This window comes from Castor canadensis, chromosome 6 (genome assembly GCF_047511655.1).
Source record: "Castor canadensis chromosome 6, mCasCan1.hap1v2, whole genome shotgun sequence".
Taxonomy (NCBI): Eukaryota; Metazoa; Chordata; class Mammalia; order Rodentia; family Castoridae; genus Castor; species Castor canadensis.
This window is the reverse complement of record NC_133391.1, coordinates 47,250,150-47,277,669: the sequence shown is the minus strand read 5'-3', so window position 1 is coordinate 47,277,669 and position 27,520 is coordinate 47,250,150. Positions and strand designations below refer to the sequence as shown.

The following is a 27,520-nucleotide window of genomic DNA, read 5'->3' as shown; positions in this document are numbered from 1 at the left end:
TTTTTTTTTTTTGCTGTATGTGTTTGTTTTGTTTTTGTTTTTTCAGTGCTGAAGATCAAACCTAGGGACGCATGTTGTAATAGGTGCACCACTGAGCTACATCCCAGCGAGCTCAAAACAAAATTCTAGCTTCATAGTTTCCTGAATAAAAAAGTGTCTGCATTCTCTTCCTCTAGTTAGGCTGCTCTTAGAGTGGTCTATGTTCAGATCTAGTTGACATATGAAAAAAAGCTGTGTCATTACTGCAAATTTTATTGCATCCATTTTACTTCCAGCTGTTTTTTGGGCTTTCTGACATGAGCAAATAGAATCTACAAAATTGGATAATTTGACAGGTGGACAAGGGGCAATTTTAAAAACCGCCCTTCTCTTCCAATTCTTGAAACATTATGAACCAAACTTCATTAGCATAAGTTCTTTCCTGGGAGGATCTGGCATCTTCATACATACAGAATTAATGATTCACCCTACAGACTTGAAATAAATCCAACCCCATGCATATATTTTAGCCTCTAGCTTGGTGCATTTGAAACAACCATCTAAAAAATAAAGCAGATCAGAAATAGTTTATTATAAGCCTAGATTTAAGTGTGTGGTGAAATTCAAGTTGAGGTCAAATAAAGAATATCAGGGTTTTCATGCTAGAAGTGTTTTTGATATCATTTAATCCAAATCTCTGGTTTTATAACCAGAGTCTCTGAGGGCTGAGGCCCAGAGAGGTTATGTGACTTGCCCAAATTCACAAAGCTCATTGGTGGTAGAACTTAGATTAAAATCTGAGCTCTTTTCTGTCTACTCACCATAATACACTGCCTCCTTGATGCAATCAAAGCTTCTAAAAGCTTGAGCCAATTTGGAAGAAATGTAGTAGCTCTTACTATTTTCTCAATGATTGTTGGATAGCCACAATAAGACACGTGTTCCCAAGGTGTGTGTCTGCCTTACCTGAAGGTAAAGAACACAGTGTTTAAAATGTTTTTTTCCTGACTTTTCTTACCTATTTATTGTAAAAACATGTATTAGGATGCTGTTATGTGCTAGGTAATTCCAAAATATGAAACAGGGAACAAACAGGAAAAAAACATCCTTCCCTTCAGAGAACTTACCTTGTTAGTCTTAATTTTATATTTGGGTGAACTTAAGTGATTGAAGGGAATCCCTACCTACCTTTCTGGGAAGCTACCATCCCAATGTCTCCAGTGATCCTTGGCTTCTGGTGGTCACTTCCCTGTTTAATGCCTTCCCACACTGCCCTGTGTGAGCAATAGAACACTGTGGAACAGTCAGTGTTTGCCTTTGAGTTTTGGTCACAAAAAAGCATTTCAGTTCTGTCTTTGCCTTTCTTGGATCACTTCTGTAGCAAGAAGACACTCTCATACAGCACTACATACAGGTCACGTGTTGGGAGGAACTGAGACCTCCTGTTCACAGACTGTGAGTGAGTCCTCTTTGGAAACAGACCTTTGGAAGGTCAAACCCTTCAAATGACCGCTGCCCTGGCTGATGTCTTGACTGCAGCCTCATGGGAGACTCCAAGGCAAAACTATCAGCTAAACTGCTCCAGAATTCCTAACCCAGGGCTGGAGGTGTGGCTCAAGCAACAGAATGCCTGCTTTCTAAATGCAAAGCCCTGAATTCAAATCCCAGTACCATCAAAAAAAAATCTAAAAAAAAAAAAAGTATAATATCAGAATTCCTGACCCATAGAAGCTGTGATAAATGGTACTGTTTACTGTTTTGTTTGCATTCCTTGGGTTAGAACCATAGGGCCTCACCATGCTAGGCAAGTGTGAGCCACTGAGCTCTCATCCCAGTCCATTTATTGTCTATTGATCTTTTATATCACTGTGTATTAGGATAACTTGTTATGCAGCAGTAGATAACTGATGTCGCTTCCCCAGAGTTTTAGGAGGGCTTCCCACAGAAGAGCAATCTGAGAAGCACCTGCTTATTAAAAATTTTCTTGCACTTCTGAGTCACAAGAGACCCAACTCAGTGGGAAAGGCACATTAAAAAACTGACCATTTCAAATCCATAGTTTCTAATAGAACATTCCATGTTTTTGGTGCTGTCAGAAATTTGGGATTTCAAAATGTGTGCAGGAAAAAGACTTAAGGAGGTGCACTTTTCTAACTTGAGAGAAGGAAGCAATCCACAGGTAAAGAGAAAATAATCTTCAGAATAAAAAAGTCTACAGCAATCAACTTAGGGTAGTTAAACTTAGCAGTTGGTATGTCAACAAAAAAATTACAAAAAGTGCAACAGCTCAGCAAGATTATTTACTAATAATTTATTTTCATCAAGAAAAGAAAAACATCCTTGGTAACATGCCAATTCTCAACAAGCTAATTCATGGCAAGTCTTTCTCTGGGAAAAGAGATAATTAAATCTTTCAGAAATCTTTGTTCCCTAACTACAGTAGTCATTAGCATTGTTCACAAATACTCTGTTCTCTTTCTTTTCTGACTTATAGTGGATTGTACTTTCCCGCCCACTTGAAGCTAGTGTGCCATGTGACTTGCTTTGGCCAGTGGAATGTGAGCTCAAGCATTAAAGGTCAGGAGGCTTCACCATCTTATCTTTTTCCTGATATGACAACCAAAATGTTCCTGAAAGGGGTTGCTCTGTCAGCTTGAGTCTTCAAATGTGTGGGACAAAGCCTCCCATTACCATGTTAGTGTACCATGGATAAGACATACATCTTTAAATCTAAGCCAGTGAAATTTGGGTGTTATTTGTGACCTCGGCAGAGCCTAGCCTCATCCAGTTGACATACTAAAAACAAGTGGAGCTCTGGGTGTGACACAAGTGGCCGAGCACTTGCCTAATGGGCATGAGGCCGTGGGTTCAATCCCCAGTACTACCCACCCCTCCAAAAAGAACTGAAGTTCACGTTCATTCCTCCTGTCTCTTCAGATGCTGGCTTAACAGCAATCAATCAGTGAAGAGCTGTTGTGTGTCAGTCTGCCTAGGAGCTGGGCGCCTTCTACCCTCCATCTCAGTTTATTTTCACAATAAATCTGAAAGTCGGGTATTATTAAACCCATTTTGCGTGCAAAGAACCTGAGAAGTGAAGTGACTTTCACCAGCTCACAGGCAAGCATTAGAACTGAGGCAGGAAACCAGGTTTTCTGAATACAAAACTCAAGCAGTCACTTATGCTATACTGAGACCTCCTATTAATGATTACAAACCAAGTTATTTCATCCTGTTTGGGAACTCAGATGTCACCTCTCCCTGAATTTGTCATTTTTGCATCCTCCTCTTGTCCCTTCTATTTTCTCCAAGAGGTAGGTTGTGGGAAGCTTCCCCTCATCGTGTTCTTCCACTTTGAGATAATTACTAGTTTCCCTAACAGTAAGGAAATGCATGCAGCCTCTGAAAGTTATGTTAAACAGTTCATACACATTGCAATCTTGTTTAGTCTTATAAGAACTCTGAACAGAAGTATCATACATCTATTTTTTTTATTTATTTATATTTTTAAATTTTTATTGTTTTACTATTCATATGTGCATACAATGCTTATCATACATCTATTTTTAAAGTGGAAAACTGAAGCACAAATTCTGTAAATTGTCTAAAGTCTTAGTTAATTGGTAGATGGAGTTTAAACCCATGTACACCTGACTCTAAATGCCCACAGCTGTACTTACTGTGTCTCAATTCTCAAGGGGGGAAAAAAAAAATCTCCAAAGAGTTAAGTTACCTGCAGCCTGATTGTTTGGGCTTTTCTTCACAAGAGCTGGCCCAGAGTCGCCAAAGACCCAGATATTCAATCACCATGAAAGGATGGGGCCCTCCAAGCTACTCAAGGTCAACCCAGAAATAAGATCAGCTGGAAATAGCAATTTCCACTCCTTTGCTTTGCATATAGGAACTGCCCAGGATGTACTTGTCATATTGTTTATCAAAGTTAAGAGTAAATCAACGGGCCATTGACTTATACCTGTAGTCCTAGCTACTTGGGAGGTTAAGGTCAGGAGGATCGAGGTTTGAGGCTGGCCCAGGCAAATAGTTTGCAAGACCCCATCTCCAAAATAACCAGAGCAAAATGGATTGGAGGTGTGGCTCGAGTGGCAGAGTGCCTGCTTTGCAAACATAAAGTCCTGAGTTCAAATCCCAGCCCCACCAAAAATAAAAAGAGTAGAGCAGCAAGGCCAGCACAATCTCAGGCTTCTAGGAAGCCTCACATATTTGACAGATCAATCCTCTGGATGGGCATTTCTGGTGAATGCAGATTCCTGTTAACCCCTCCCCTCTCCCCACTCCCTTTTTTTTTTTGCTCTGATGTGAACCAGGTGTCAACTTCTTAGCTCTTTGCTCTAGCTCTACTCTTGCTTTACACCAGTGGAAATTAATTGTTCAGATCCTTTTAAGAAGTGAAGAGATTCTTTAATGTTCCTGGATATTTGAGGTTGCCTATGTGAATAGTCATTTTCCTTGCTTCTTATACTCAGGTGCCAGATGGTTGGCTCAATATGGTCAAGTCTTAACGTATCCCTACTATGGAGAATTCTCCTTTCTCATCTTATTTGTAACAAGGGGAGAGCTAGATTGGAAGATCTCATGAAAGACCTTTGAGTTCTAAACGTGATCAGCTTCAAGTAGAAACCATGTCTATGCTGGTAAACTGTCACACTTATTCAGTCACTAATGAAGGTCTCTGTGCTTGGCCTTCCTGTAGATTATGGTGACAGAACCAAGAGCAAGGACAGAGTCTCTGCTATGACCAAATCTACTTTGCAGAAGGAAGAAAAAAGAGAAAATAAACAAGTAGGCAAATAAGTGCAGCAATTACAGATTGTGACATTGCTGTGAATGAAATAAACAAGATTATGGGAATGTAAGAAAGGATGAAGTCTGTTAGGTAGGCAGTTATGGAAAGCATCCCTGCTGGAGGGCTCTGAGCTTGACCTAAATGATAAAGAACCAGATCAGGAAAGAACATTCCAGGCAGAGGGCATGGAAAGCTCTAAAGCTTTCAGACTGGAGTAAGTTTGAGTTGTTCAAGGAACAGAAAAAAGTTAGAATGATTACCATTCACTGAGTGTAGGTATAAGCCAGGCATTGCTCCATGCACTTGCGTAGATTCTCTCATTTTGAGTCTCATCCCTATAAGGCATCTCTACCTTATAGGTAGGCCTTCAGTTCTATCAGCACTTAGGATCTCCTTGCCTCTTTGATGGCACTCAGAGAAGTAGATCTCAACTGCAATCATTGAAATTTGTGGGTGAGTGATCACTTATTATCATTTAGAGGGCAGAGACCAAGAAGGAGAGACACACTGTCATATGCGAGATGGCCCATAGTGAATTTTCCCTCATCATGTGTGATTTTCAAATGTCCCACCAAATGAGGTTCACATAGGTGGAAAACCTGTTTATACTCACCAGACCTAAGGCTGAATCCATTTTACATAGAAGTATGTATCTTTTAGGATTGCAATCACCAATGAAAGGGAGAAGATTGCACTGTTTGGAACTTTTTTCAAGGAATGTTCACCATTTCAGAAAATACACAGTGCTACTTACTCATGGTGTTTGACTCATCAGAAGGCCACACCTGAATCAGTCTGCGTGTTGTGGCTGTTATGAATAGATATGTAACAAAGGAGATTCAACACTGCTTTCAAGGGGCAGGGAGGGGGTTGAGAGGGAGAGATGATGGGGCCAGTGTAACTAACGGACATGTAAGACTAGTCAGAATTGTCACTATGAATCTCCCCTAGTATAAAATGAATATAGCCTAATACATTTTTTAAAAAATATTGCTTTAAATAGAGTTAGAACCAATCTCATTGTATTTTTTGAATAAAGCATGTTTTAAAAATATGTCATCCTGAATTTTAACAAATTTAAGACTTTGATAAGAAATCCACAATGTGAAAATGACAAGATAAAAGGACTTTTATTTATTTTAGGGTTATTCTGATGCCATCCCTAGAGCTCTACCCCACAATCTCTATGGAACCCCTGAGATACTATCTACATTCTATCTATACTAAGTCTATACCCTTGTTCCTGTTGTTCTTTAAAGTGCCTGGTCTCCACAGTCTTTTGTGGGGGCAGTGTGGAGTTTGAACTCAGGGCCTTATGCTTACCAGCCCTCCAGGGTCTTTTTAAGAACTGTGTGGATGCCTCAAAGCACCAAGGGATTTCTATAGAAAAGTTTATGACCCTGACTTATGGAATAGCAGATGCATGTACATATAGAAATATAAGTTTATGACAAGACCTGCTTATTACCATGGGTTCCAGATTCCTTATCTTTGACTTGCTTGACATTGTATAGTTTGTTTTGCATGTTATCCCAACTCCAATTAAATGAACACTTTCTCTTCTCTTATATGAATACATTTAGCTTGATATTACTTCTCTAAACACTGATTTTATTCTACTGTACTCTATACCTTTGTTCTTTCACTTTTTTGTATTTCTTGTACAGATGTTCTTAGTTCCTTATATCCTAACTCACTCATTGTAAGCAAGTGTAAGTGACTACTTTGGTGTGTCTTCTGATGTAACCCAGTCCAAGCAAAGGCTTGTAACACTTGTTTATGTATTTTGATTACTCTTATTTCTCCTTAATATTGTACTTAAGGTTTAGAAATCAAAGTCCTGTATCCCAGAAGTCTCTCAGTTCCAGGCAAACCAGGACTGTTGGTTATCATAGCTAGACTGTGTGTCTAGCTACGACACAATTTCCCCCCTGAAACTGTGTGCATACATAGGTTATAATATCTAAGCATTAATTTCTTTTAGCAATGATTGCATCTTAGATAAACCTCATGGGCTATGATACTGCCACTGTGCAAAGCTCTAAGTATTTAATTTCATGATGGGAAAGGGAATGCTATAAAGTATTTGTTATTAAAAAAAAGGGGGTGGATTTGAGTCTAATGGGGTGGAGACTCATTGCCTTATAGAAAGAGCTGACTCATGAAGGAGTTTAAGAATAGGATCTGTTTCCACAGGCTTTCCAAAATGGGGAACACCCAGGGCTGAGCCCCAACCCTTCCTGCATAAATAAGATCTGCATCTGTGAAGCTGGGCTAGTATTTTGGGATGGGAATTGGATATCTGCAGTCCTAGTACTGACAGCTTCCAGCACATATGTCTAAATGGATACATGAGATTTTTTTTCCCTCAAAAGTATAGAGTAGAAGAGGTTTGTTTTTGTTGCTCTCTCATCCCCTTTGACACTCCTACCTTCATGGTCTTTATGTTTCATGTTGAAAACTGTCCCCAAACAGTCTAGACAGAAGTATGGGTTCTGGCCTCACACAGACTTCAATTCGGCTCCCTGCTCTGACCCAGTCTTCTGTATCTAAGCCTAAGGCACTGTAACATGGGGATGATGATAGTGTACCTACCACATCGAGTTAATGCAAGGAATAAGTAGAAGAAATGAATGAATGTTACCCAATCTTAGCACAACACATAGGACACACATCTAATGAACTTTACTTATTGTTCCTAGGCCTACCCAGCTCTGCCCCTCCCACTAGCAATTCCTAAGTCAAAATTACTTATTTTGAAGTGGTAGAGCACCTGCCTAGCCAGTGTTAGGCCCTGAATTCAAACACTAGTACTACCAAAAAAAGAATTACTTATTTTGGATTTCTTGACCTTCTGTCTCACCTGGACTAATTTCCCCATGGTTGGTAGGAAAGCAATTTTATAGTAAGGAGAAAGTGGCTGATAGACCACATTCTTACAGTCTGTCTGCATTTTAAAATGTATTAACCTCTGCCAGAGAGTGAGTTTTTAAAAATTAAATTGAGAGTGGTAGTCTATTTTTCAGTGCCTCATTGAAAAAAATATATTCATAGTAACATATTTTTAGGCAGGCGCTGATGGTTTACGCCTGTAATCCTAGCTACTCAGGAGGCAGAGATCAGGAGAATTGCGGTTCAAAGCCAGCCCAGGCAAATCGTTCATGAGACCCTATCTCCAAAAAACCCTTCACAAAAAGGGCTGGCAGAGTGGCTCAAGGTGAAGATCCTGAGTTCAAGTCCCAGTACTACACACAAAAAAAACCAAACATATTGTCCAGTGTCCCCCAAAATTCATATGATGAGACACCAAGTGCCAGTGGCTCAGAATGTATTTGAAGATAGGAATTTTAAAATAACCACTAAGGCTGGGCTGGTGGAGTGTCTCAAGTGGTAGAATGTCTGCTAAGTGTGAGGCCCTGGTTCAATCCCTAGTACTGCCAAAAATGAATAAATAAAAATAAATAACAATTAGCCATTCAGGCTAAACGAGGTCATTGGGGTGGGCCCTCGTCAATATACCTAGTGTTCTTATTAGAAGAGATGATTAGGAGATAAATATAAACACAAGGAAGACTAAGTGAAGACACAGAGAGAAGGGGGTCATCCACAAGCCAAGAAGAAAGGTCTCAGAAGGAACCCAGGTGCAGATTTTTTTTTTTTTTTTTTTTAGTGGTATTGAGGTTTGAACTCAGGGCTTCATGCTTGCGAGGCAAGCGCTCTGCCACTTGAGCCACTCTACTACCAGCCCATTTTTGGTTGGGTATTTTTCGAGATAGGGTCTCACAAACTATTTGCCCAGGCTGGCTTTGAGCCTCAATCCTCCTGATTTCTGCCTTCTGAGTAGCTAGGATTATAGGCATGAGCCACCCAGTGCCTAGCTAGTTGCTGACATCTTGATCTAGGACTTCTAGCTTCCAGAAGAGTGAGAAAATACATTTCTGTTGTTTAAGCAATTCAGGCTATGGTACTTTTGTTATGGCAGCCCTAGAGAACTAATATAACTCCTTCCTCTTGTCATGGACCTTTCGTAGATTTAAGCTTTTGGGAAAAATTCCAACTGAGTGTCTTTAAATTCTCTCTCCCTGCTCTCTCTCTCTCTCTCTCTCTTTCGTTCTCTCTCTCTTTGTCATCTTTATGGTGAATCCCCAAACTTCAGTCTATGGATTCATAAAGTGAAACCCTATCTCCAACACAAAGGGTTTGACAGAGTAGCCCAAGTGGTAGAATGCCTGCCTAGCAAGCATGAGTACCAGAGTTTAAACCCCAGTACTTCCAAACAAATAAACAAAACCAATTAAAAATATTATAATAATTATTAATGAAGTAACTTATAAAGGAGCACAGCAAATTAATGGGAAAGCCAAATAAGTTTAGTTACATTTAATAAAAATTTACTGAGCACCTATTACACGACATTGTGCTAAGTGCTTGAAAAATACCAGTGAACATGACAGATGTGGATCCATCCTCATAGATCTTCCACTTCTAGTAGGATAAAAAGACATCAAACAAGTTCACAAATAAGAGATGGTATGAGAGGTAACTTCAAGGTTTTGTGGGAGCACAAGCAAAGGCATATAATTTAGCATCAGAAGTCAAGGTAGAGCTTCTGGAGGAATCACCATGTGTGCTGAGCCCTGAAGAATCAAGTAACTGGGAGCCAGGCAGAAGCATGGAAGGCTTTCCTCAATCAGGCCACCTCCAGTTCAGACAGTGCCTTCTTCCCTGTAGCCTTTCACAGAAGGCATCTTTTCTCTGCCTGACCATAAAACTGTCACTCACATAGAACCCTTGCACTAGCAAGAGAACCATTTCAGCATGGTCTCCTCTAGAATGGGGCTTTACTTTAATCTTAGGGGATAAGACTGGGAGTTTCCCATCTCAGTTGGAGACTTAAGGGTACTTCTCCCCTATTCTGTCTGTGGCAGACACAGGGGGTTGGCTTACCAAAACCTTTTTCCTTATTGTCCTCTGCCACAGAAGCCAGAAAACCAAAATATTTATCCTGACTTAAATATTGTGAGAGGTTACTGAATCTCTCACCCTTAGGTGTTTTTTTGCCACTGTTGTTTATTGGCAATTAAACACATCCCTAACGGGTATATTCATGCCCCACCTTCCTGGTAATAAAAAATCAGAGGATTGAACCATTGCACTTTAGCTTTGAAGAGTTAAGTTCTGTTTCATGTTAGGATAGTCCTGCTTGGAAAGCTGTAGGCATTACCACAAGTTCAAGCTGAATCATATTTGCAGAGACTATTGTATTCAGGATTGCAGAGCAGCTGCCTTTTGATTTAAACACCTGGGGCTCTGTAGTTGATGGTTCTTGTTAAAACAGGTAAAACGCATTCAGGAAAGTGACTCCTCCCAAAGTCTGAGCACAATAAAAATGATACAGATTAGCTTTAAAAAGTTATAGCTAAAGGGAAAATGAAAAAGGAGAAAGTAAGGAGGAAAAAAAAGCAAAAGTACACAAGGTTGTTTCTGGTGGTGTGTCAGATAATACTTTCTTTTGTCAGATCTAGGTGAGTGGAAAATGTCCCCGCCTGAAAGAAAGTCCTTCCTTGAGATGGAAAGTTCTTTCATATGTCTCTCTACTTCCCAATAGACCTTTAGTCCCCGAGAAGGGTTTACCAACCAGATTTTGCTCCACAGTATAATTTTAAAAGTCTTTTCTTGGGCTGAAGGTGTGGTTAAAACCGTAGAGATCCTGCCTAGCAAGCATGAAGCCCTGAATTCAAACCCTACCACCACCACCACCAGAAAAAAAAAAAAAGTATTTTCTTAGTGAAAAAGTCTGCCCTTTATTTGTAAGAGTCTTTTCTGTTGCAATACAATCTCAAAGTTTATAAACCAAAACTACATGTTTACCTTTTTATAGAAAGTGTTCTCTGGGTTAGAATTTTTATTTGGTAGTGGATTTTGAACTCAGGGCCTACACCTTGAGCCACTCCACCAGCCCTTTTTTGTGATGGGTTGTTTTGAGAGAGGGTCTTGCAAGCTATTTGCCCAGGCTGGCTTCGAACCTCCATCCTCTTGATCTCTGTCTCCTGCCTATCTAGGATTACAGGTATGAGCCACTGTCACCTGGCTTGGGTTAGAATTTTTGATCTTTGTAAATATAGCTGATCCTCAGCATTTAGGTAGCACCCTGGTCTTAGTAGCACATTCTGTGTGTTGCCTGCTTCCAGATGAATTGAGGAAAATGTAATGACTGTATTTATTGGCTTGGCCAGAGCCTCTCTGTGAACAAAAAGGGAAAAAGAGCACAGGAAATTTGGAAATAAGAACAGTCACTCCCCCCAGCCCTCAGAAGGCAGAGACAGAAGGATCTTGAGTTTGAGTCCAGCTATATGATCAGATCCTGCCTCAAACAGCCATTTCCCATAGTGAGATTTGAGAGACTCCCTTGCCCTACATCTCTTCCCACTGGGTACCTGTCAGGGGCCACTGCTTTATGTTAAGTTGGGAAACAATCATTTCAGATAGAGTGGAAAACCTCCCTTGGTCTCAAAGAGCAGAGGCTCAGTGAGGCCTTCTAAGAGAAAGAGGGTTTGCCATAGATACACAAGCTGGAATCAGAAAGCTGTTCTGGAGTTGAGGTAGCTCAAAGTACTAGCCATTCCTTTGCCTCTCTCATAGCCGATATCATTTCTGCTTTGTTATCTTTCTTTTTCCCATGGTGTGTCTGTTTTACTTTCCTCTCTTTTGTTGGGAACCAAAAGCCACAGTCTGACAAGGTTGCTGTGGCTTAGCAGCATTCTGACAAGGTCGGAATCTGCAGGTGCACCATGCCTCTATCACGGTGGGAAGGAATGCTAAATGGTTTCCCTTGACTAAAAAGAAGTTTATACTTAGTCAAGGACACTGGCAGTAAGGATGCAGGGTGGAAAACACAGAAAGGTTGTAACTAGGTCAGAGTGTTTTTGATGTTTAAGTCTCTTCCTCTTTTGTATAAAGCTGGCTGAGAAAAATAAAATTTTGCCAGTTGGTCATAAGCCTTCTGGCCCTCTCGATATGTGTTTTGTCATTCCCTTCCTGAGTGAGTGAGTCCTTTCGTATGTCCTGTCTTGTTCATTCCTGCCCTGAGCCCTTTCGGGTGAAGGACCTCTGTGATCCCGGCACTCTGTCAACAATACAATTAATTCCTCAGTCCCAAATGACATTGCTCATTGATGTTGCCCTTTGAGTAGAGTTCTCTGCCCAAGGCATCTTCATAAGCCAGTAACTAGCAGATGGACAGGTTACCTTGGGTCACGTGCTCACCTCTGGCCCACTCAGTGGTCATTTGTGCACAGACACTAGCCCAGTATGACTTTCCCGATCCCAGGGTGCAATGGACATGGCTGTGACAGTTCCTATTCGGAGCAGTTGTTGGATAACAGTCCCTGGGACTTGCATCTAGACTGAGTTCTAATGCTATCATGTGCTTAACTTGCTTGACCAGTCAGCACTCTACTTTCTTATCGGTAAACAGAACCATAACGAAACCTACTTTACAGGTGAAGCTTAAATAGGATAAATGCATAAAATCTTTCTAACCTTTAATCTGAGGGAAACACTGCTTTAGGTTATGCTACCTCAACTCCAGAACAGCTTTCTGGTTGCAGCTTGTACATCTATGGCAAACCCTCTTTCTCCTAGAAGGCCTCATTGGGCCTCTGCTCCTTGAGACCAAGGGAGGTTTTCCATTTTCTGTCTGAAATGATGTTTGCCAACTTAACCTAAAGCAGTGGTCCCTCAGGTTAAGGAGGCCATTTCCAATTACCTTTTACTTTTCCCAAATGGAAGGATCACTATTCTGCTGATTATGCATGTAAATCTATCTTTTTGTAAAAACTGCACCTCAAAAAAATGGGAAAATGAAAAATTCCTCACCTCATAGCTAAACCTCCCAATTAACCACTCTATAGTCTAGGATAGATCCCATGCAAAGTTTCAGACACATAATATCCATATGTATATATAAAATAAAGGTGAAAGTGCTTTGTAAACTTAAATAGTGTGCTAATGATATTTTTCTCAAGAAAGATAACCTCCTGGATCATTTTGACCCATTTACAGAAAGGCTATCTATTCATCTAGAAAGGGAACAACAACAACAGAGATCAATGGTGGTGAAATGGGGTTCGGGGGGGCGGGGAAGGACGGAGATCTGTTACTCTGTGATAAGGTATGTCCAGGGATGGCTAGCCAGGAGTCTTGGTCCTCAGGCTGTCAGCAATTGGTGTGTGTGTGTAAGAAATTAGTGATAGAGAATGGAAGAATTCTATCTATTCATAGTCTCTCCTCTCCTCCACTAATGCCCCCACTTCACTGCTAAGCTCTTCAAAAAAAATTGTAAAGACAAAGGGAACAGCACACAGAAAGTAAAAAAAAAAAAAATGAGAGTTGAAAAGAGAGGTGACGGTGAATAGGCAGCAGTAACAAGATACTGGGCATGAGTTCCCAGAAGGGCAGGGCAGTTCAGCCCACAAAACCAAGCTGCTGGGGAATTCTGGCTCATATAACTAAACATCCTGCAGCTGCTGCTAAGGATGAAGCCCTTTGTATGAAAAGTGGCTCTGACCTTAGGCAGAGCTGCATGTGGACACCCTGACCCCCTGACTCACTGCAGAGGTAGCCAGTGAGGGTGGGGCCCTGACTGAGTACAAAGACTGTTGTGAAGTTCACTAGGCCCCTCCTCATTGGAGGGGAGAGGGGGAAAAAGGAGGAAGGGTAGATAGATAGGCCTCCTGTCCCAAATCTGAAAGCCAGGTCCTGTTTGAATAGGCTCAGGTTGCTCACATTTAGGTTGAACTACTTGAAATGTGCCACAGAAGTCTATAATTTATCCATAAAAACACAGTGTAAACTGAAATGCCTTGTCTGGCACATAGCATCTACTAAATTCTGATGGCAGAGATGTGCCCATGTGGAGCCATGTGGGGTGGGAAGATTAAAAGGAGGCAAGACAAGTAGAAGCAAACTTTTGATATATTCTTTTGAGAAGGATACAGGAAGGCCAAGCAAGGGGAGATAGGAAAGTGAAGAGGCAGATGAATCATTCTCCTCTATATTTGGCTAATTTCCTCACTGGCATTGGCAGATATGACTGCTGGGGGTCCAGGCTTTTTTTTTTTTCTTGCAGGGCTTCTCATTCTGTTAATTAGGGCATTGGAAGAATTGTCATGATAATTATAGTGTCTAGACTTGGGGAACTACGGAAGGCAGTAAGAGAATATTTAATTGTAGAGTTGAGAAGACACATGTAGATGACAGGATTGTAAAGGTCTCTCTTGAGAACAATACCATACTGAACTATGGCTCTCAGGACTGTCCCTGTCACTGTCTGTTATGTAAAAAGGGAGTCTTGAATGTTTTGTCTGAACATTGAAGGTTGTCAAAATTCTCATTCCGGCCAGTGGTAGAGCATGTGCTACAGGCCCTGAGTTCAATCCACAGCATCAAAAAAAAAAAAAAAAAAAAAAACCGAAAAACAAACAACAACAAAACCATGAAAAAAAATCTTATTCCTTCAAGGATTCCAAGGATGGGCAGAGAAAGTGGTGTTGCAGTGCTCTGGTCTTTATCACTTTTACCCTAAGAGTGTGTCATTCATTGTGACCTGTGGTAGTAGCACATGCTCTTAGTTTTTTGTCCAGACTAGAAGATATTGACTGGGCCATTTGGAGAGGTAGGAAAAGTGATTAAGCATGAAAATCTTCTACCTTGCCAGGTTCAGGCATCACTATCCCCTTCCTCAATTCAATTACATGCTTTTCTGGCTGGTTGGTGGGAGAATTGAGCAGATTTATTTCCTATGCAATGAACAGTGAATCCTTACCTATTGATATCCAATTAAACCAAAACCACTATTAATCAACTTTTTCCCTACTTGGGGAGGAAAAAATGATTGATACTCATAGTGATACCTGGAATGTGCCAGGCCATTTCCAATTACCTTTCACTTTTCCCAAATGGAAGGATCACTATTCACTGATTATGCATTTATATCTATCTTTTCATAAAACTTGCACATTGAAAAATAGGAAAATGAAAAATTCCTTGCCTCACAGCTAACTTCCCAATTAACCACTCTATAGTCTAGTATAGATCCCATGCAAAGTTTCAGACATATAAATATCCATATGTATGTATAAAATATAGAATCTGTAAATGATTATGCTATACATGCCATTGAATTATCTGCCTTTTCACTGTATATGTCATAAGGCCAAACATATAGAATTACCTCAGCCTTTTTAATGGTTACAGAGTGTTCTGTAGTGTAAATTCTTAATCAATTTTACTAAACATCTGTTAATTGATATTAGGTTACTTCTTATGCTTTGCATTATATCCAATTCTCCAGTGCCATCTTACCAGTTCTCTGATTTTTAAAAATAAGATAAATTTTACCAGTTTTAAAAGACAATTAACTTTATTGAAAGTATAGTTTATGATAATCGCAAACTATTAAAAGTATACAACATGATAAGAGCCACTCCACCGGCCCTTTTTGGTACTGGGTATTTTTGAGATAGGTTTGTTGGAACTATTTGTCAGGATTGACCTTGAACTGCAATCCTCCTGATCGCTGCCTCCCAAGTAGCTAGGCTTACAGGCATGAGTCACGGGATATATCAATAGTTTTGAGGACTGGTGATATAGCTTAGTAGTAGAGTATTTGCCTAGCATGTGTGAGGCTCCAAGTTCAATCACCAGCACTGAAAAAAACAAAGTATAGCTGACAAAAATGGAAAGGGGAAGAAAAATGGAAGGATGAGAAAGGGAGTCACTACTCTTGTTTTATGAAACAGGAAATCCAGATAGTGTTTTAAAAAGAATTCAGAGATTTAAAAATCTGACTACTTATTTAAAAATATGAAAGTTTAGCTCATTTTCATATTGTGGAATCAACTGCTGTTGACTAAATTGGTAAACAAAGAAGAGATATACAGAGCACAGTGGGGGAAGGGGGAGGAAGTCTGCTGCTTTTCATTGGAGGTTCTTTTATATAATGTGATTACTACCATTTGCACGCATATCTTGCTTTAAAATAAAAGATGAGTGGGGTGTGGTGGCACATGTCTGTTCCTAATTACTTAGAAAGTTGGGGCAGGAGGATTACTAGAGTCCCTGAGTTTGAGACCAGTGAGGCAATATAGGGAGATCCCAGTCGCCAAACCAAACCAAACCAACAACAAAAATAGATGATGTACAGGATTGATGACGATTTGGTACCAGGATTCCTACTGGACTACCCAGCATGACTCTCTTTTGTATGGTACTTGCCTTCAATTATCCAGGCAAGCCAGTTACCTGCCTAAACTTCATCCACATAAACCACACTACAATGTGGTGCTCTGTCCAAGCAGGAGCTTCACTTCTGAGAGAGAAAGGGGTAATCTCCTTAGGTCTTTGATTTGTAGGAAAGTCATTAAAAACACTAACTCCTTTTGTTTCCCTCAGATTAAAGGTTAGAAAGATTTTAATTGCAAAAGAGAAATTGCCAAACATGCATCAAATTGTCTCTGGTTGAGAAATATTGACAATCGGTGGAAATCCTCTTTTGTTTCCTGTGTTTAGCATTTACAACATGTTTCAAGTTTAAAATCCCCTTACAATGTCATTAGCTAATTATTTCCCAAGGGCTGCAGGGTAGTTAGAGGGAACACTGGAACCAAGCCAGCCTTTAGAGCTGTAAGATGTGCATGTGCCTCTTCCCAGCTCTAACTCAGAATAGCTGTTACACACTTCCCAACACAGGCCAATTAGTTAATGTGTACTGTGTTCTTAATCTCTAAAGTTTTTTTTTTTTTTTTAACCAGACTTGACATTTTCTTAAGTACAAGTTACTGAAATACAAAATAACATCTCTTGTAAATAAACACTGGTGACAGTTTTAGCATTATCATCAAATCAGAATTCCTGGAGAGGCTGGAGTATTCGCACTTAATAAAAATGCCCTGGATAATCCAGCAGAGTCAAACGTCAAGGGTCACCAACTTAAACAGCCAGTAGAACTTCTCCCACTCAATCTCTAGAGAAGGAAATACAATATTTGACTAAAGAGAACTTTTTTATAAACTCTAGTCACTAATAAACATTACATCTTATTTTATGTCAGATATATATATTTTCTATTATCAAAGTGCTCAGGAAATTTGGAGGATGTAGAAAGAATAAACACTCATGGGCATATAAAAAGTCATTAAAAAAGAATGATTTATTCATGCTTCAGAATTTTTTCCATCTTATTCTATGATTTATCTTCAAAAAATTTCATTTACAACAGTTACCAGATTCCATACGCAATTTTGTATCTTGTTTTCCAAATTTACATTCTAATAAGCAGTTTTCATGCTTTCAAAATCATCTCTAAAATGAAATCTAATGAAACCGGGCAAACAGGAACTAAAACAGAAATAAAGGTACCTGTGAAGCACAGACCTGCAGGGACATTTTCTATCTTGGTGTGCTTATTTTGGAACCTTCAGATTTGGATTAGAATTTGGGCTCAAATTCTCTAGTTGAACACTGACTACATTTGGTTTGTGGTGCCCTCTACTGGCTATGCTAGGACAGTGCCTTTTTCTATCTGTAAACTGTATATTGTGGAAAAGGACTCTCCATGGGGTTTTGTTTAGACCTTATATGTGCATGTTTGTATTTTTATTTCTAGGTGTTTTCTTAAAGTATAATGGAAACTTTACAAATACAGGAGCTGGCTGTGGCTCTGTTTCTGTTTTTATCCATTCAACAAACATTTTAAGCAATCTACCTTACATGCCAGGTATGGTGCTTGGGGGCTGGAGACACAAAGATGAAATCTGCACTTTCAAGGGGCTCATTATCTAGTGGGAGAGACACCGCCAGTGGGTAACCTACTTCCTACTCATGTGATTTGGATATTCCAACAAAAGAACTTGAGTCCTTGCAGACCCTGGTTGATTCTGGCAATCAGTGGGGCTGAAAGATGTCATAGACAGCTTGGTCTCAGTTTCCCTGATAGATTAAAATTTACGGTGGACTACCACACATTAGGAAGATGACATGAATGGCAATAATTTATAGTTTTAACTGAATCCACATAGTGAAATAAAACTCATTTCCGGAAAAGTATAGTTCATATAATGTGTAGTCAAAGAAGGAAGTTAGCAATTACATTTTGAAAGTACCTTTGCATTTGGAACTTTACCTTCCTTTCTTGGGAAGGAAATTCATAGAAAGCAATTTTCTAATCCAAGGAAGGCCTGGAGCGCAGACAAAGCATTCATGAGCACTTCTTTTGCTGTGTAGTTCTCTTTGACTATATGATGCACAATTATGTCAAATTATCAATAATTTAGTAAAGTCTTTTGTTTAACCTGAGGGCCCAAATGGTGATATTGGTCTATAAGACTTTCCCCATACATCAACAGACCTAACTAAGCATGATTATATAATATTTATCATCAATATGTATCTAGCATTGCTGGTTGCATAGTCTTAGGTAAATAACTTCTCTTTAGCTTTCCTCACTCAGAAAAGGGTATAGCCTACCTTATCATAAATATCAGAATTAAGGCATGCAAAGTGTCCATCAGAATTCTCGACACACAGTAGCTGCCCAGTAGGGCACAAAAGGAACTTCAGGATGAGAGACACAAGTTTGGGCTGACTGCACATGTGTCTTGATGCTATCCTTTACTAGCTGTGTGTCCTTTGGCAAGTAACTTTACCTCTCTTGGTCTCAGTTTCTTAATTGGTAAGTTGGGGATGACAGAAGTACCTACATCATAGGGTTTTCTGGTGGATAAAATGATTTAATATAAGTAAAGTGCTTTTGAACACTTATTATCATATAGTCTTAATAAAGCTTAGCTATGATTTTGTTGCTATTCCTTTCAGCTTTCAAAGACTCCTGCATCTCTTTGAAGTTCTATATTAAAACCAGGGAGCGACATCATGTCATTTGTGTAAAACACATTCCATTCAATGCTGTCACACCAGTTCTTTTCAGTTTTCCATCATGGCCCTGTAACTAAACGCCTTTTGATAAGTATTCAGAGTCCTCAGTCAGAACTACTTTAAGTTTGGCTGCTTTACTATAAGACAGTTATTTCTTAGTTCTTGACTTCCCTGTCTAAGTGTTTATGCATTTCCTAAAACTGTGGGGAGGAAGAATTATTTGGAAATTAGGAAAGCATTGTGAAATCAGGACTCAACTCTACTAGTCACCCTGCAAAATAATTGTATGGGTTCAGTTTTATGGTTTTGTGCAGATGAATTTGTGAGTAACCTATTTCAGTTTAATTCTTTTCAGTGGTGCTTCGGCTAATGCTCCTCCCCTTCAACATATATAGTGCTCTGCAAGGGTCATCTAAACAGCACAATAAAGGGTCTTCATACCCAAAAGTATATGAATAAGGAGATAGGCTATAAATAATTCACTATAACAAGAATCCAACTGTGTGCTGGGTGGGGTGGCTCACTCCTGTAATCTCAGCTACACGGGAGGTACAAGTAAGAAGATCCTAGTCTGAGGCCAGCTCTGGATGAAACAAAACAAAATGTGAGACCCTGTCTGAAATAACTAAAATCAAAAAGGGCTGGAGGTGTGGCTCAAGTGGTAGAGCACTTGTCTAGCAAGCCCAATGCCCTTAAGTCGAAAGTGAAACCATTAACGAGGTTACAGTTTACACAGAGTGAAAAAAAAAAAAAACGTAGGGAGAGGTTTAAAAGGAGGCATCAAGTATAGTGAGCCCAAGGAACAGGAAAGGAAGGGAGGAAACACAGTAAGAGAGTGAACCGCCAGCAAAGGCATGGACATTGGAGATGCAGTTTGTTCAGGAACAGCAGATGGTCCTGTGCTGTGGGAGCAGAACATATGTAGGTGGAGGGTTAGGAGCTGAGGAACAAAGGTCCCTGGTTCCCTGGGGAGCCCTAGCTCTTCTCAGGTGCAGGGGTGGGGCTTCTCTGATAACTCCCTGAAGAACAGATCCTAAGTGCAACCTCTTATTTCCTTTTTGCCCCTGCAGTCTACTCTTGACCTCAGCCTTCCACATGCTTTGTACCTCTGCGCACTAAAAACAAAACAAAACAAAAATGAAAACAAAATTAAAGAAGCCTCTAGCTGGGTGCTGTAGCTTAAGCCTGTAATACTAGCTACTTGGAAGATGGAGATCAGGAGGATCATGGTTTGAAGCCAGCCTGGGCAAAAAGTTTGAAAGATCCTATCTTAATCAATGGCTGGGAACGTTTGTCATCTCAGCTATGTGGGCAAGCACAAACAGGAGGATGGATCCAGGTTAGTCTGAGCATAAAGTGAGATCCTATCTCAAAAATAACCAACACAAGAAAGGCTGATGGAGTGGCTTAAGTGGTAGTGTGTCTATCTAGTAAGCATGAGGCCCCGAGTTCAACCCCCAGTACTGCCAAGAAACAATGCAAGAAAAAAAACAACTCTGTTCTTTCAAAATTTTTGGCAAACTTTGTTGGTCTGGAATTTATTAACCTGTCACCTGCTGTAAAATATATGGAAGATGAAGTGACATTCGACTTTGTACACAGGATTGAGCCGTCAGGGTAAAAAATCTGAATCTAACAAAGTGGGAACTCAGACTCTGGGAGGTGGGGTGCTTGAGTGATAATAATGAAGTGAGAAAATGTTTGGCACATAGTTGGTACTCAATGAGAATCTGTTGAACAAGTGAATTAGGGAACAGCGGGATGGCCTTATGTTCTGCAGGGGTGGCTCCCAGGTATGGCCATCTAACTACCTGTGTAAGAGTTCTTCCTATTTGGGGAAGAGGAAGGAAGGGGAGAAGAGATGTGTGTATTCTGGCTCTGCATGCATTTGTGCTGAGGCCAGATTTCTTCTGGAATTGGGAATTCCTTGTCTGGCAGTTTTCTTTTTCAGGGGACAAGGGGTGTAGGTGGGTGTGGGTGTAGTGTGCTCACAACACACAACACAGTGGCCCAGTGTTTATTCTTTTCCAGTCATGCCAAGACTGCAGGTTTCAAAATCATTTCTTTACCAGAAGGTAAGTGGGGGAAAAAAGATTAACAAGAAAAAAAGTTAAAAACTTGATAGGAGAATTCAGTTTTACCTGGTAAACATATGTGCTTGGTACTAAGAATATAAAGAAGACATGAGAGCTTTGGATGTGGGAGTCACAAAGTCAGAGTATTTAATGCACAGAAGACAGTGCTGTAATTAGTCAGTGCCTTGGTACCCCAGGTGTGGTTCCACATAGCACGAGCAGCTTCGGGAATTTTGTTAGAAATAGTCTGTAGCCTCATCCAAGACTAACCAAATGTGAATCTGTTTTAATTACATCCCTAGGTGAATCATAAGCATAGCAACATTTGAGAAGTACTGGCCTAGGGGTGTGGGGATGAGATCTAGGCATGCTTCTTAGAAAAGTAAATCCCAAGTTGTGTTTTTTTGTTTTTTTTGTGGTGGTGGGGTTTGTACTCAGGGCTTCACATTTGCTAGGCAGGTGCTCTACCACTTGAACCAATACCCTCAGCCCCCAAGCTGTGTTTTGAGGATACACTGGGCTCATCAGCTGTGGTGTTCCAAGTACAGGGAACAATATAAGAAAAAGTTTAGTAGTATGAAAAACTATAGGGTAGTTTTTAGAACCAAATGCCTGAAATTGCTAGTCAAAGGGAAGGTGAGAGAGAGGAGGGGGGAAAATGTAGGGAGAGGGCAGAGGTCAGACGTGTCCCAATCCTTCTGCATATGCTCCAGGTTAGTGAGCTTTAACTAGACCTAATCCATGTTGGAGGCACAGTGATGGCAAGTTTGGATTTGCATTTAGAGGACTGCAGTCTGAAGGAACTTAATTAGGAAGTTCAAGCAATACTTTTGTAGAGATAATGAGTCTTAATTCAGGTAGCAGTAGTGGGAATGGAGAGGGGGAGGTTTAAATTTTAGGAGGTAATGAGTGGATGAAAAACCTCATTATGTATTAGGAGTGGGAGGCAAGGGGAGGGCTGAGCCTTGACTGGATGACAAACGACCTTCTGGTTGGGATTGGTGGGTGGCTTCTCATGATGCCAGTAACAGATGAAAGAATACAGGAGGATGAGCAAGTCTGAGGAGGAAGTTGAGCTCAGTTTTCAACATGCTCAGCTCAGGTGAACAGAATACGTGTAGGAGGGGCAGAAAAAGGAAACAAGAAAAGGGTGGAGAACAGAGTGAGTCAATCAGGGTGGAGAAGGAAAATGATGAGAGGCACCAATTCCTTGCTTAGATGTGGGACTACACATAGTATATCTGTGAGTTTTTCTTCCTATTCTATTACCAGAGGTTGCCTTATTGGAATTTGGTTCTAGCAAATGGTTGGACCTTGAAGAAGAGAAAATAATTTGCTTTTCCAGATAAGAAAATCAAATCTGTTGCCACCATTTGCCCTGTGGGAAAAAAAAATTAAATCTGTGGTTCAGTCAGGTAGCTCACACCTGTAATCCTAGCTACTTGAGCGTGAGACCGGGAGGATAGAGCTTTCAGATCAGCATGGGCAAAGTTTTTGAGACCCCCCCCCCAATCTCCAAACTAACCAGAGCAAAATGAACTGGAGGTGTGGCTCAAGTAGTAAAGTGCTTGCGAAGCCCTGAGTTCAAACTCCAGGCCCCAAAACAAATAATTAAAAAAAATCTGTGGCTCAAACAGCTTTTTTTCATATTGTTCCTCTGGGTGAATAACTTTGCCGTTATATGTATGTCCCCAACACTCTTTCCAAACCGGCAATGCTATAATACCAGTGTGTTTCTGTGTTTGTGAAAGCCATCCTTCAAGATTTGGACGACTCTTTCTGCCACAAATCTTCCCTAGCTCTTTCACGTGCACCTTAAACTTCAGAACCGGCTAACAGCCAGTCTTGAACTCATTCTCATAATTGTTTCCTGCGTAGCAATCTGTTCTCTGCACGTTCTACACTTCCGTGTCTCCAAGACTAAAACTCCAAAAGTACTTAAAAAATCTGATCAGTCATCTCTAGCCAATAAAAACCCAAAGGCCGGGACGTGAGCACAAAGTGGCCCGACGCCCTTTCGCTCTTGCCAGGTTCAAACATGGCGGGCCGCGCTTCCCTTCCCAACACGCAGCTCACTTTCCAGTACCTTGCCAGCTTTTCCGTGCTTCCTTTACCTTCCACCTCCTCGTGACTCCAGGGTCAGCACGCGCGAGCCTGAGAGCGGACCTACTTCCCGCCCCAACGCGCGAGCCCGCCTACCAACCCTCGCCAGCCAATCGCAGGTTACGCTGCGGCGGCTGGCTGCGCCGGCCGGCCCCGCCCCCAGCCTCGCTGTGGCCTGCGGTTTCCCGGCCGGTATCGCTGCTCTTGGTTGTGCCGACCGGTAGTGCGGGACCGTGGGTCGCGGACGCTTGCTGCTGGCTGCCGTTCAGACCAGCGCTGCCGAGGCCCGTCAGCCCCGAGCCTCCACCATGGACTTCGAGGACGGTAAGCGCCGCCTCTGGCTGGGCACCGCGGCGGACGGGAGGCGGGGTGGCCTGCGCCGGGGGTCTGTTTACCATCTCAAGATGGCCGTGTGGGCTTTGTTCTGCCGGGCCCAGGCCGCCCGCATGCCCGCCCCGAACCTGGAGTCCGCACCCTAGCGAGTTCGCGGGGCTGTGGGAAGCGGGGCGGCCCCTCGCGGCGGCCTCCCGTCCTCGGCCGCCCTCCGCGTCCAGCCCCGGCCTCCCGACCTCCGCGCGACCCCCTGCCCGCCGTGCGCTCCTGCGCCCCGGCCCCGCGCCACCGCGTGCCGAGTGGGCTCCCAGCGTCTGACCCACGCGCGTGTTGACGCTGCTTAGTTCCTGACGAGTCATGGGGCGTCCGTAGGCGTTATAGGACAGGTGGCCGGGCACGCAGAGCCGGAGGTGTGGAATGCACACACGCATCTGTCCGCCAAGGTTGTTGCGGTTGTAACTACCCAGTTTGAAACAGCTTCGTGAGCCGCAGCACCCTCTGTGGCTTGTGTGTGGATGAGACCTAAAGTTGGAATTCTGGCACAGCAAGCGTCAGATGCCCTTCGCGTTCACACCTGTGCCCAGGGACTTACTGATTGAAGAAACGGAGTTTTATCAGTATCTTTCAGTCTTCTCTGACACCAGTTTTTTAATTATTTTATCTATGTTTTGGTGGTACTGGAGTTTGAACTTGGGCTTCGTGTTTGCTGGGCAGGCGCTCTAGAGCCACGCCTCTGGCTGACACCAGTTCTTTAAACCACCTGCACAAGATCACGAACTAGACGCGATTAACTCAAATCTTGTCCAACTTCTGTAGGAATTAGCGTCAGTATAAAATGGTACAGAGTTACAACATTAGAGTGACACGGCATGTATGATTAGACTGGATTTAATTTTGAGGAATCAGGCATTTTTAAGTAAAACCAGTTCACTAAATATTGGTAAGCCTCTTACCTCACCCCCCAACCCCCCCAAAAAAAAAGAGAAATGATTTTTAATATTAAATAAGGTGTCTAACTGAATGGGGTTTGAGTTTAGATTTGATGTCAGGCTACAAAGTATTAAAACTGCCAAATCTAAAAATAGAAAAGGGGCAGGATAACCCTTTGTGTGTATCTTGTAGTTGCTTTGGAATAAGAAGTCAGCTCTATTTAAGGGCAATGAAAATGGAACTCAGGGCAAGCATTCTGCCACTTGAGCCCACCCCAGCCCTGGATGCTCAGATGAGTGGGCACACTGTGGTGTTTTTCAGTTCGACTTTGATATAGTTTGAGATATATATGTATACACACACACACACACATATATATACAGGTATATATGTGTGTGTGTGTATATATACATATATATATATATATATATTTTTTTTCCCCCAATTCTGGGGTTTGAACTTACAAGACAGGCATTCTACCACTTGAGCCATGCCTCCAGCCTCATGACTTTGATATATTTAGATACAGATGCCTTTAAACTGTGAACTGGCCAGAGTTGAGACTGAAAATAAAATATATTGTGTTTTCATACCAAAGGTTGGTTGATTGTTTTTTTTTCCTTTAGTACTGAGGTTTGAACTCAGGACCTTGCCCTTGGTAGGCAGGGACTCTACCACTTGAGCCACACCTCCAAGGGTGTGACTCATGCCAAAGTTTGAGGATTGTACCAACATACAAGGTCCAGCAGAAGCTACCATTGTGGTGAGGGTATAATGGGAGTAATAAGTCAATAAGGAAATCCAGTATTTGTATGTAAAATAAAATAACTTAACATTGTTAAATTAGAGAATTCTTTAGAGAATTGAAAAATAATAAAGCTTAGTATGTTTGTTTTTTTTTTTTTAATCACTGTATGCCTACAGATAGAAACAGAGTTAGTGGTAAAGTACTCCCTCTTTTACTACCAGTCCTCAGCTGTGTTTGGAAGATGGAATTTGGCTTACAGTGTATCCTAGACCTATGTAGTGTAGCAGAGTTTTATTTTATCCAAATGACCACTGTGTTAAATTCTAATCTTCAGTATTTGTAAAATTAAAGAATTTAGTATGGTTAGTTTTTTCAAGGAATTGGCAGTGATTTTTCAAGGAATTTCAGTGATGCCATGTCCTGGATGAATGTAGCTTGTACTCAAACATATATGCATTTGTCAGATAAGATCTGGAAATCTTTAGAGAACAAATTATTAAAAGAAATAACCTTGAAAATTTGTGTTACATAGAAGCAATTCTCAGATATATCTGCCCAGCATTATTTGATACATAATTTAATCTGCTTTCCTTTTTGTTATCCAGTATAAATTAGCAGTTGATCCCCTTTTTTGGCAGTTTATTAGTGTTACAAACTGAGTTTTATGTTGCTATAATTTGGGTATGAGCTTGCCGTTTGAGAAATTGTGGAGAGAGATTTTTCCAAGTGGGTATTGGTAATTATTTGTACCCCCATTTTGCAGACAATTGAGTTAATGGCATTCAAAAATTGTATTTGTTTTTAAATAGACTGGTATATAAGTTTGGATTTTTGCTAATATTGCACTGATTCCTTTCTGTTACATGTGTCTTCTTAGATTTCACACACACTGCTTGCAGGAATACTTATCAGGGCTTTAATGGTAAGTATTCTCTTTCATTTGCTTTAAAATTTACTGAGCAAATACATTTCAGCTTTTATCTTCATATTCATAAAGTATCAGTGTAAAAGCCAGTCCCACCTTATTTCATTGTTTATGCTCTTGATTTTTATTACTTGGTGATGTCCTAGGTTGCCACGTAAATGCAAGCCCAGGGATTCAAATTCTATAGAATCTAGCCATTTACAGATAAGTTTTGAGCTGTTCCTTTGAGGTGGCCCCCATTTTAAGAACATCTTTCTTTTCTCAGGGGCAGCAGTTACTGTGTTTACAACATGGCCTAGATATTTTACCTTTTGTTGGGAGATCTATGCCTTTTTTTGAGAAATCTAGTATCCTGAAGGCCCCAAGAAATTAAAGAGATCATCTGCATACTGGTGTATAGTTCCACAGTTTAAAGTTAAGGACCTTAATTTCTTTGCTAATGTTTTTAGTTGTTAACCTTTTCTTTAAGGCAGTAGTTTAGAATTTGACACATTAAGTTGAGATGTAGAGAACAGAAAGTTTCATTAGTCTCTATTTCTGGTATCAGATTTAATGTTGTGACCCCTTGCAAAAATAAAACCAAGATTATAATCAATGATTGATGTATCATGATGGGATAGATTTAATTACTAAGAATGAGATATCTAATGAAATTGTGCGAGGTACCCACAAAGAAGAACCTATTCTTTATAACCTCTTGGCTTTAGTTACTTTTGAGAAGGTTTGCAGGAGTGACTCCATTTTGCAAATATAGGGTCTCATTTTATGTACAGTACAAGTTGGCCTGTAATTTGATACATGGTCCAGGCTGGCCCCAAACTTAACGCTACTTGCAGGATTATACATATGTACCACTATGGCACATGTAACTCCATTTTTATTCTGTGTAGGGACTGAATGAAACCAACACATACTTACTGTTAGCATAATATTTTCCAGTTCTCTACTGAAATGAACTAGAAGGCTTTAGAGAAAACGTGTCAAGATGCAGATTTCCTCCACACCATTTTTTTGAAAGAAGTTTGTATTTCCAGTATCTCAAATTTTTTTCTGTTTTCATAATACCTCTTAGGAAAATAATAGATTGAAAAAGGGAAAACATTCCTGGTAGAGGGAATAGAATGAAGAAAGATACGGCTGAGTACACTGAGCTTCAAAGAGAAAAAGAAGACTGGTTTGGCCAGGATAGGTTATTTTTGCTGAGCTGTCTAAAGACAAAGCTAGAAAGGTGAGGTGTAGCCAGAAGGCATTGAAAACCAAAGGTTATTTGCATATATAGAAGAAGCAATAGAAAATGAGGTGAGTTAGTGAATAGTGCAGGGGAAGAACATTCCAAGCAGAGGGAGCAAGCACTAAGTGCAAAAGTGGATGTTTATCTATTGGGTTCAAGGAGAAGCAAGGAGCTTAGTATAGTTGGAGTAGAATGAACAAGGTTGTAATAGTGAAGTTGAAAGAGGTGAGAGGACAGATCATAGGAGGCAGGATTTCTCAGCTTTGGCACTGTTGACATTTTGGGTAACTTGCGTTTTGTGTCCTGTACATTGCAGAACGAACAGCAGCATCGTAGATTAGCAAATATGCTGGTTGTCAGTAGCACCTGTCACGTGGTTGTGACAACCAGAGAATGTTTACAGATAGTGCTAGTATCTCTTATATACAGAATTGCTCTTGGTTAATAAGCCATTGGATGG

The 27,520-nt window shown here is 40.8% G+C and overlaps 1 protein-coding gene across 6 annotated transcripts in view; it reads left to right on the top strand.

The window, feature by feature from the left end:
- Positions 1-23,042: 23,042 nt before the first annotated feature.
- The window catches only part of Znf326 (zinc finger protein 326), a 33,582-nt gene continuing 29,104 nt past the window's right edge, over positions 23,043-27,520 (top strand). For 2 of the 6 annotated variants that reach the window (XM_074076522.1, XM_074076517.1), the window contains exons 1-2: positions 23,044-23,217; positions 25,782-25,826. In XM_074076522.1, the coding sequence (XP_073932623.1) occupies positions 23,202-23,217; positions 25,782-25,826 (61 nt within the window). In that variant the 5' untranslated portion in view covers positions 23,044-23,201. Of the gene's footprint in view, positions 23,218-25,781; positions 25,827-27,520 lie in introns of those variants that run through there. The other 4 variants (XM_074076519.1, XM_074076521.1, XM_074076518.1 and 1 more) reach the window with 4 other exon arrangements.